This window comes from Coffea arabica, chromosome 9c (genome assembly GCF_036785885.1).
Source record: "Coffea arabica cultivar ET-39 chromosome 9c, Coffea Arabica ET-39 HiFi, whole genome shotgun sequence".
Lineage (NCBI taxonomy): Eukaryota > Viridiplantae > Streptophyta > Magnoliopsida > Gentianales > Rubiaceae > Coffea > Coffea arabica.
In genome coordinates, this window is record NC_092326.1 from 3,828,949 (window position 1) to 3,840,668 (window position 11,720).

Below are 11,720 nucleotides of genomic sequence, written 5' to 3' on the forward strand. Positions count from 1 at the left end.
GGAGTGGTACTTGGTATATAATTGTCTAATCAGCAAATCTTTGCAAATCATTGATGGTTGAGATGTAGTCAAGTAACAAGGTTTAAAACTTTAAAAATTGTTCTATTCAGGACACACGATAGAAGATGGATCTATTTTCCACTTATTTGAACAAGATTTTATAATTCAAAAATAAATAATAATAATTGAAATTTATAGCGAGTCCATCCTTTCTATTTTATATGCTTATTCTGTGCTATACTTTTAAGGACATAATAGAAAAACCCAAAATTTGAATTTAATACAAAGAGTGCTTATGGAATAGCAATATATTCAAAGATTTATAATTGTCCCTAAAATAAGTACTAGAGGAAAAAGGTAAAATAGCAAAAGAGTTTTTTTTTTTTTTTGGTTCCCCTTATCAAGATTTGGCATAAAGAGTGACTTCTAATACGTCGTTGATAGCACATACAATTACTCATCATTCTCTTTCAAATTTAAAAATAGATTAATTTTCTATACATTAATAATGTATACAGTATTAAATCTGAATGCATACTATTTGTTTCAAATTTTGAATTTTAAATTTAAATTAATATTAATTGTCATGCATTCGAATCTAATAGCATATACAGTGTATACAGGATTAATTCTTAAACAATTATACATATTGTGGTGAATGAAAGTTGGGGGAGGCGATAAGAGGGGACACCACATCAACAGTGTACATAAATTTCAAAGAGAAAAATCATAAAGGGACTAAGAGCCTAAAAGTCTTCGATTTGGGTCCTCATTGCGTCAATGAATGATTTCCCATCTAGTTCACGGGAAAATAACGCTTTTAAATAGTCAATCATACTAATTCTTCTGAAAATTGCTGGATTTTCAGGGGTGATAAGACTTGGCGCAGGACCCATATCACCATCCAGTTTTGGGACAAGAAATGTTGCAATGGAAAGCCTTTCGTTGTGCAAATTCACAGTTGCCCGATGCTCAACACTCTTGTAAATCCCATTTGTCACAATCTGCATCTCAGTTCAAAAACGTCACATTATTGCCAACTGTGTACTATGTAGCATACATTCTTATAAAAGTTTAATTAGGCTCAATAATAGGATATGGTTAACAGGGTAATCTTGTGAGTCCACCTATAATTACTATTATGCCTAAAAAAATTCGAGATAGAATTCAGAAGCTATACCCTGATAATTCCAGGACATGATTTGTAAGTAACTTGTGTAATTAGCATTGAAATCAAGACTAAAAGTAAATTTCTTTCTGCAAATCAAAACAAATTTGTTGGGAAAAAGAGTAAGTACTTTTTTCAAAACAATGAAAGGAAAGTAGTTTGAATTTCACCACTCATACATCATAGGTAAGCAATGATTTGGAGGTGGGGTGTAAGGGCATGTACAATACTAATTTTTTAAGTTATTAGGCCCAAGTTTTACATTCTTGGGAAATATTACTAGAATAATGAAGTAATTAATCAATTAAATTGGTTACTAATATGAATAAAACTACTTTTTCAATATAAAGACCTTATCATCCACATATTTTATGCTTTTTTGACTTTATAAAGATACGTGTTCTATTAAAGTAGTCAATATTTTATCAATAAACAACATTCCGTTATCTCTGACAAAGTTGCCAAAGTTAGAAGTTTAGGCACAAATTTGTCAAAAGTTAAATTTTGAGATGAAAGCTACGCTTTGACCTGGCCTAATTTTCTAGGTGGCGCAAGTTGATAATTAGTCTTACATCATCCTAGTGTAGGCATACTAATCATAATCAGAAAGATTATCTCTTGAATCCTATTAAAATATGGGAAGGACAATCCAATTGCCATATATGTTCAAAATTGTAGAAACCAATTTGAAAATATCTCATAAGGGAGGCCAAAAATTAGATAGATGTTGTAATTATATAAACAGAAAAGCAATTTGAAGAGATTGTTTATATTCACATTATATCTTTGGAGAAAGGATTTTGAGCATGATTACCTCTAAAATGTCTCCAACATTGGTTATGAATGCATTAGGGAGTGGTACAACAGGAACCCATCCTCCTGCCTTTTTGATTTGGAGGCCTTCCACTTCATTGACTTGAAGTAATATGGTAAGGCCAGCAGCATCAGAGTGGGGGCAAAGGCCCATCACTAGCTCAGGTTGGGGAGATGGAGGATAATAGTACATCCTCATTGATTGCATCCCTTCTTGAAAAAGCATTGTCATATCTTCAAGCTTCATTCCTAATGCTTTTGTCATTTGCTCAAGGACCTTGATGGCAAGGATTTCCATTTCCCTTGAGTACTGATCTAGAGTTTCTCTACAATGTTTTAAAAAAATGTAAATAAAAAGTAAAGAATATCCAAGATATAATAGCAATGCCTAATTCTTTAGATGTTAACTAATTGTTGATGCATGCAAGGATGGGTGTTTTATCATCATCTCACGGTGACGTGGCTCATTAATTTTCCTCATAAAGACAATTAAGAATGTAAGATTTAAGAAAAGGATAATTTCATAAACCTCTCCTAAGATTTTTAGCAATTTCACTGAGCTCCCTTAAGGATTCAAAAATTACACTTACCTCCCCTGATTTGACACTTTTGGTAACCAAACCTTAGAATTGGTCAAAATTTTTAATGAATATCTTAAAATACCCTCAACTTTTAAAGTTTGAATTACTTTCCAGAACAATTGTAATATATTTAACACAAATATACAAAAAGAGTGTCAAGTTTTTAACAACATATTTATTATTTGATAAGTAATGATGACAATAGTTCTATCACTATGATAAACTACTTTTAATGGTGATTTACCAAGGTACATATTTTTTATTTTGAAAAAAAAAACCATCATAATTCTTTTAATGTTTGTAGACTTTTGGATTGGTGGAACTATCATAGCTTGGTAGCAATTTTGGGCTTTTTTTTTTTAGTTAATGTTGCTTTTGATACCAAAAAAAATCAACAAGTAAAAATTAAATCACATTCAAAGTCATAAAAAAATGTCACTAGTACAACATTTATGGGGTCAATGTTTATATTTTATGGTTTTATTGGCAAAAATATAAAAAGGAGGAATAAGAATAGAAAAAAGAAAAGAAAAATAATTATTAATACCATTCTTTGTAAAAGTATATCTAACAAGAGAGTTTTATTAAAATGTTAAGACTAATATTGTCATTTTATGTTGGCAAAGGAAGTAAGTGTTATTTTTATAACCTCAAGGAAACTCAATGAAATTATCAGAAACCTTCGAGGAGGTTTCTAAAATTTTCCCTTTAAGAAAAGCAAAAGAGGATATATTTTCCTATACGAGAGAGAGAGAGAGAGATGATATAAATTTCTTTAGAGATGCTATAAATTTCTTTTGATCAATCGTCACCATCTACTCTACTCCTAGAGAGAGAGATGATATAAATTTCTTTTGGTCAATCGTCACCATCTACTCTACTTCTACTCTATCCTACTCTAGGGGGAATCTATTCGAAAACCGATAGGGATTTAATCAACATCGGACCAGACGTACACACTCATATGGATTTGAAAAAACCACATATAATAGCAAAGTGATGGGAAAAATTTGAACCTTTAATCTCTCCCACCCAATCAAGACTTTAAGTCATTGGTGGTGGCCAATAGCCATATGGTTAAAAAAAAAAAAAAGAAATGTTTGGAAAACCATTAAATGAGTCCAAGGGAAAAAAAATAAGCAGAAGAAAAAGGCCTATCATGTGGAAACTTTAAGAGAGACAATGAACAAATTATTCAATCCTTAGGACACTTTGTGGCTGATAAGCTGTCTTGATCATTACACATGGATTGAAGGGATGACATTTGATGTTTCATGTCATATGTCGGCTCCTAATGCAGTACGACTTCTAAATAAATGCATCTACATAATAAAAAAATATATTATGTACACCCGGATGTTCTCTGCTACAATTTTTCATGTAACAGCATTTGGCTTTGTTATTGTCTCCTCGGTTTCAATTATATGTAAAAGCTTTTTTTCTGTAAACCAATTATATGTTTAGTTCTGGCGGGCTACCTGCCAGCATTATCAATTTTTTTTTCTGAATAAAGCATCTTAATCATCAATGGAATACTTTTTATAAACAAATTGTGACCTAGAATAAAGAATAGTTGAGTGGTTATCGTGTTTATTAACTGAATGAGACTTTTTTTTTTCCTTCGACAAAACAAAATTCACAAACAGTGACGAAGATGCTGCATAACCATTATCTGCATTTTTCTTTATTTATTGTTCTTTAAGATTTAAGACCAAGTACTTAATTGCCTCATCAAGTCCTTTATTACTTTGCTTATTAGAAGGGAATTATATAGTTCAAGTCCTCTATTTCAGTGATTACAACTCTTAATTCATAAACTTCCATGCATGTTGGTATTACAAAGATTATAGACATTAATACTGACTTCTGTTTTATCAAAAAAAAAATTATAGACATTGCCACTGTAGAAATAAAGGAGCAGACGAAATAAGGGTTAAATTAGCAAGCGGTAATATATAAAGAACCAAGTTAACCACTACTGCTATAATAAAGGGCCAAAATGTTCATTTTTCCATCAATTAAAATACAAGAAAGAATCAAGCCGCCACACTTAAATAATGTCTCTTATTGTAAGTCCAGTTTAAAAATCATAAAAACCATCATTATATCTCTTTACAATTTCAATTCAAGACTTTCAGTTTCTTTATATATCAAGATGTAGACAATTTATGTAAAGGAAAATGGAAAGATTACAGGTACTATGATTTGTAAAGTTACAGACTGCTACTAACCACTTATTTTCTTAACCTATGACTAGTCTATGATCATCTTATCCCTAGCTTTTAAGTATTTTCACTCACAAAATTTTAAAATTTTACATAAGTGTAGAGAATTTTAGGCATTTATGACTTTCAAAAGTTATACTGTGTGTGATGTTACTATAGTTCTCATGTATTTGCCAACTCAATTTAGCACTTAAACTTAATATATGCAAAACTTGAACATCTGAATTAATTAATTTAGACACGTTTGATGACTAAAAATTAAACATCTGAATTAATTAAGTATCATTGAATTTTCTAGGCAAAACTTGGTCTAAAAAGTAAGTGATAAACTATTCACTTATCACTAAATGTAATATACACTCAAATGTATTTAATTTAATACTTAACAATTCAATAACTTTAGATTTTAAATTTCAGATTTTAGTTTTCAAATTTCGGTTTTATCAGACTCAACCTAAAAACAATGATATGAATGTGTGTGCAAATTTTCTTGTACCTGAATGGAAGAGGAAGGTTGGGAAGTAAATGAGGTTTTCTCAAGTGAGTTGGCAGAGCGACCATGTAAAACATGCCACCCCAGTCAAGTTTTTGTTCCTCAGATACAACAAAGGCCTGTCCATATCCTTCTACATCGCCCGGTTCTTGGGCAAATCTCATCTTCTCTTCAATCGTCAAATTGAAAAACTTTTGTATCTCTAGTTCCAGCTTGTCCACCAATGAAGAGCTCACTCCATGATTAATCAGCTGGTGACAAATTGTACGGTCACTAATTATTTGATGCTGACTATTATAACACTTCTCCATTTTAACAGCAGGCATGTATATCCATTTAAATTAGATGATTGTCCTCGTATAACAATTCAAAGAAGATCCTAGGAAAAAAAGGAAAGAAAAGGAGATCACTCCTATTACATTCTAGTCATGCATTATGCACTACTACTAGAGAAAACCAAATGAGTTCATATATTAGGGTAGGCATGCTTGCTTTTGGCATAAAATTCCTGGATAACTACAAGAAAAAAATATTTCAATATGAAAACAAATACTTGTGGCAAGATATATCAGTTTCCTACAAGTCCTGAAAAGTCATAGTTATTAACATAATAAATATTTCAGAATTATTTTATTCCCTTGAAAGTAAGTTAAAAGTTGTGGTAAAAACCAAATTGAAATCACTAGTAGATTTTGAGCAAATACTACTACAATCAGACTCCCTTATTAGGCCAACAACAATACCTAATATATGCATATCCAAATACAAACAGACAAACCTGGAAGAAGCCCCATTCTTTGCAGGCACAATGCAACTTTTCAAGCTCTGGATTCAGTGATTCATCAGAAAGCAACCTTTGCATGTCAATTACTGGGATTTCCTCTGTGGAGACCCCATGAAGTTTGGTTGGATCAGGTCGTATGTATCGGGGTGGGACTGATGCAAATTTCTGCTTAGCCAACTCCTGAACATAGGGTACCTTTAGAGAGCCTCCCAACCTTATCATACCGGATTCCATGGTTGTGGCTTGTGTAAATCTCTACCAATATATATATATATATAGCTCCAAGTTGCAAGCTTATAAAGCGCTAGTGTGTAACAATTCGTGTCATACATGTGGGACAATAATAATTAGCAAAATTTAGGCGTATATGATGCATTGGTGGTTTTTGTTGACATGTGACGTGCAACATTTAGCATTAGTCTTCACAAGCGACAAGCCACACCTACCGTCTACAATTATAATATCTTCCCACAAAAGTAAGCTTGAAAGGACAAGATCAACGACAACATGGGAAATTTAAAATTGGAAAAATGGTCAAACTCATCCCTGAACTTTTTATTAATATTAATTTAATCCTTAATTTTTATATTAGGCCAATTTGATCCATAAACTTTTATTATAGTTCCAATTAAGGATTTTTACGACGACATCACCAGGAAAAATTGATCAAACTCCTCATTAATCAATTAAACAAGAGCATTTTAAAAACTTTAGATAGAGAAACAGAGGTGGGGTGAGAGAAGGAGGAGACGGGTGGTAGGCGAGGGGAAAATATCATTCCTAGTGTTTGCCTAGTCTCAACGAGGGAAAAAGACAAAAAAAAAAAAAAAAAAAAACAAAGAGAAGCAAGTCAGCTTCTTGGCTGCATCCGATCGCTAAAAAGCGGGCTAGGCAATTAATTTCAAAAAATCTTGTGATAAGAAAGGCGCCAGTATCACTCGCTTGGATTTGATGCTTAGCTGATTTTTCAGGCCCTTTTTCTACTGGTACGTGCAGCAGCAGCTGCTGCTTTACTTTTTTTCCCCCGTTTTTTCTTTTGGTAGGTAATATTTTCTAAGGAATAATTGGAATTGGGAGTTTTTTTTTTTTTTTTGGGGTGGGAGAGGTCCAGGGGACTTAGCTTGTAGTTTGTTCGGGCAAGCGCACTCTGTCCCAAAACTGTATGCAAGTGTTTTGTGGCAATTTGTTTGTTTGCCAAAATATATATATTTTAAAAAAAAAAGCAAACGAAACTCTTATTTGAGTTCTGTGTTTCCAGTTAACTTGTCCATTAGATGTCTCCTTCAAATCCTATGATCTCTATGGACACATGGTTGGATTACATTTATCCATTCTTTTCCTTAATCATCATTTGTTTCCCTATTTGATCATTTTGCGATGAGAAGAACTAGTTATTGTGACTGGATTCCTTCAAGATGGAATTTTGCTGCTTAACCAACGACTTAAGCTAACTTGATGGCAAATAGTTCCCACTTCCCACAATCCCCCAAAGAGAAGGTCGGTAAATTTAATTGTTCGGTGATGAATCAAGCTTGAAGAAGTCATGCCGCAATGGATTGAATATGAACCAGGCAAATTGTTCGCTAAGACTAGGCAAACACTAGGAATGGCCAGTGTTTTGAAAATCCGACCGGACCGACCGGTTCGACCGGTTGAACCGCAAACCGGCCATGGCACCGGTCCGGTTCAATGCTAGGGTTGACTTAGCTAGAGAACCGGTCAAAAATCAGTTGAACCGCGAAATCGTCGAACCGGATTTGAACCAGTCGTTTCCGGTTTTCAAGTTTTTTTTTTTTTTTTTAGTTTTGCAAAATGCAGCTATCAAGATTCGAACTCAAGACCTTTGTAATAGAAGACCAATGTAGTAACAGTTGCACCATTACATCTTATTAGTTTTTTTTGATAACTTATTTATATAAAACAAATACTCATATTTTTTTTGTTCCATTTTTTTTGCAAAATCTCATCCTCCCATGGCTCTTTCTTTTTAACCTTCAACTCTCTCTGTCTCTCTCTGTATCATCTTTTCTTTTGTCACTCCTTTTTTAATCAAACCTCTTTATTTTAAATTTATTGATGTTTTCTTCCATCTTTTAATTTTGTTTTTGTTCATTAAATTAAAAAAAAGTTAAAAAAGAATTATTTTTCTTTAACCCAAATTATTTAATGCCACAACCACTCACTTTTATCTCATTTTTTGTTTCTTATCAAATTTGCATTTTTATTTTCGATTCTCTTGACTTCCTTTGAACTCAAAACTTCCTTTTTTAAATTACAATCTCTAAATTCCAAAATGTAAATTAAAATTTAAGTTTACAATGTCTAAATTCTCATAGACGTGAATTTTGTATAATTTTAAAATATTGTGATATTTTTGGATTGGATTTAAGATTTTTTGGGTAGATATAATTGAAATTGAGATGAAATTTATTTGTTTTAACTTATAATTTAAAAAATTTATTTTTAAAAATCCAAGTTATTTGAAAATAGTAAACTTTTCATCATATAAAGTATTAAATTATCCATTATATGTCTTATTTTGTGCATATATATATTTATATAAATTATTTTTAAAAAAATTCATTGAACCGGGGTTGAACCGGTCCGACCGATTGAATCTCGACCCTTTTATTTCACCGGTTCAATTAACGGTCCGATTTTTAAAACATTGGGAATGGCAGGTGGGGGAAAAATAACAACATGGTTACTGACATGATGGAGGGAGGGGAAAGAGAGGTGGGGTGAGAGAAGAAGAAAGAGATGGGTGGCAAGTGTTGGGATTGATGATGGAGGGAGAAGATATCTAAAATTTCTAAAATATCCCTATTTAATTGATCAACGAGGAGTTTGATCGATTTTTCCTAATAGCGCTGCCATAAAATTCCTTAATTGAAACCATAACATAAGTTTAGGGATCAAATCCGAAAACAAAAATTAGGGATTAAATTGACACTAATAAAAAGTTTACGGGCAAATTTGGCCATTTTTCCCTTTAAAATTTTGTGAATAAAAGAAGACACAAACACAATTGGTGGATGACAGGTTGCCGGCATGTGCAATAATAAAACCTGCTCAAACTAAAAGTAATTTCTGTAGATAGTGGTGAGCAGGATCGAATCCACAGGAACTAGAAGTAATTGTTTCTTTTCAAATTCACAGTGACAAGGGGGTATTTTTATATCAGGGGTGACAATTTAAGCAATTCAACTAAAAGTAAAATAATAAAAATAAAATAGCCAACTAGAAATTAAATAACAATTTACTAAAATCAAATGAGTGATAATTAAGGATCTAACCAAGGAATAACTTCAGTAATGGTTCACCTAATTGATCATTGAAACAAAGGCAATTCCAATTATTTACTAATAAATAGGTTATAACTGCCAAACAAGCGATGACAGTCAACCCCTCCTTACTGTGTCGGTGATTAAGGTACGCCCGTTAATCACTACTCTAATTGAGAAATAATTTTAGGTATGCGCGTAATATTTAATTCCCCAATTGCCTTACGTATTAGAGGAGCCCTATTCTAATCAAAAAATACACTACCAGGGTTATTTTAGGTTAGCCCGCGTATTCCCCTGACACAAATCCAATCATGCCAGTTATCACTATTTTGAAACAATTAAACAATTACGGATTTAACGTTCCAATTGACAATAGATTATCAAATTAACTAATTATCCGGATCCAAGATAATCAATTAATTAAACAATTATAAGCACTGTAACCAGGGAATATGCGAATATCAATAAATAAAAGAAAAAGGTAAAATTAAATCAATCTCACAATTTTAGGCGAGCCAAAGCATCCATTGCTCCTTGACTAGAAAAATGGGTTTAGCTCATTATTGATGAAAAATCCCATATAAAACTGCATAAATAGTTGCGACATACATTCTCCCTAATAGGGAGGAAGAAACGGTGGAAAACCGAATAATGGAAAAAAAGACTACTCGGTCAAAAAGATGATGACCCCTTATTTCTACCAAAAAAAGACTACTCGGTCAAAAAGATGATGACCCCTTATTTCTACCCTAAGTGTAACATACGTGGATTCAAAATCACTAAAGGACGAAATTGTCCAAAGCCCAAGAGAAGTATTCTGCTACTCCCCGTACCTACTGAATTACTAATCTATTCTAATGCTTGGCTCTCATGTGCGGCGGCCCATCAGGTGAAAAACGACTCCGGCATTTTGTGCTTCTTTTTTGAATGTTGTCTTCCGCAAATTACCAAAAAGGACTTGTGTCTCCTTGTTCCAAAAATACCCATGAAAACCTTCCATTTGAATTCTTTCCCAATGACTGTCAAATTGGCATTGATTGTGATATTTTTGTTCTACTCCCTGAAATAAATGTAAATTACGAAAAGTGAATAGAATCTAATAATTAATCCATATCAGGTCGGGTAACAGGGAAAATTAATAATAAAATAAATAATAAAATTGTAACCGATCAGTGGAAAGGATGGGTTGCGTGGACTGGGGGAGAAAGTGTCAATAAGAAATCTCACGATTCGAATCCTCTCACTCCTCTCACTTACACTGAAAAAGTAAAAAAGAAGAAAAAAAAAGGAACTCTTAGCAATTCTTTAGGATAAATTACCTTTCTCTCTTTGTGGTTTGGTACTTTATTACATGACCCCTTATGGTTTAAAAATCTATGTATAACTCTTAATGTGTCACCGTTAGTTGTTCTATTGAAATTAACAGTCAATAGTAAAAAGTCAAAATCACCTAATAAATTGATAAATTTACCCTTTCATCACTTGTTTTTCCTCCAAACATTAAAAAAAGAAATTGAAATAAAAATAGATAAACAAGAATTAGAAAATTCCATTAAAGATTTGGTTTAAAAACCTATAATGATATTTGTAGTAAAAAAAATTGAGTATTTTTGGTTTGTTATTTTTTTGTTTTATATTTTCCTTCCATCTTTATCTTATTTATTTGTCTTTTGTTTTTCCTTCCATCTCTTTTGTATTTGGAGAAAATTAAGATTTTTTAGGCCAAAGTATAGGTTTTCAAAATCATCTCTTTTCTTTCCGAGAGAGAGAGAAGGAAAAAGAAAAAAAATTAGTGAAAGGATAATTTTGTTAATTTATTAGTTTGATTTTAACTTTTTACTACTGACTATTAGTTTTAACGGAAAACTAACCGAGATACTTTAATCCAAAACATGAGGGACTATATATAGATTTTTAAACCATAGGGAGATTACATGATAAAGTACCAAACTACAAGGGGTAAAAGGTAATTTATCCTTTTTTAATATAGAGGATACATGTAATTAACAAGGGGCTGCTTGATTTGATTTTTGAAATTCTGGAACAATTTGAGTTGTGTAAGTACGGACTTTAAATTTACATATTCAAAGTGATGTCGTACACATACAGAGTTACGGTGTACATTAGAAAAGAAAAAAAAAGACAAAGTTACAAATGTATTAAAATGGGATATATGCAGGTTTGATTTATACTACGAAATTGAACATGCATACGGTTTCGTACTTAGTATATACAAATTATTTCACAAATTGGAGTCTTAAGTTCTACAAAAACCATGTGGACTCTCACATTTGATATTTAAAGGCATCAAAACGCGAATCCTACTAATTGCCTCTTTTTATTTTTGGTGAGTAAATTTGATACTAATT

At 32.1% G+C, this 11,720-nt stretch overlaps 1 protein-coding gene across 1 annotated transcript; it reads right to left on the reverse strand.

Annotated features, from left to right (window-relative positions):
• Positions 1 to 540: 540 nt before the first annotated feature.
• On the reverse strand, positions 541 to 6,312 carry LOC113708078 (oxoglutarate-dependent flavonoid 7-O-demethylase 1-like). Its single transcript, XM_027230539.2, has 4 exons — positions 6,059 to 6,312; positions 5,284 to 5,531; positions 1,983 to 2,307; positions 541 to 1,004 (listed from the first exon to the last, which is right to left on the reverse strand). The coding sequence occupies exons 1-4, from the start codon at positions 6,296 to 6,298 to the stop codon at positions 747 to 749; spliced, it is 1,071 nt and encodes a 356-aa protein (XP_027086340.2). The 5' UTR covers positions 6,299 to 6,312; the 3' UTR covers positions 541 to 746.
• Positions 6,313 to 11,720: the final 5,408 nt, after the last annotated feature.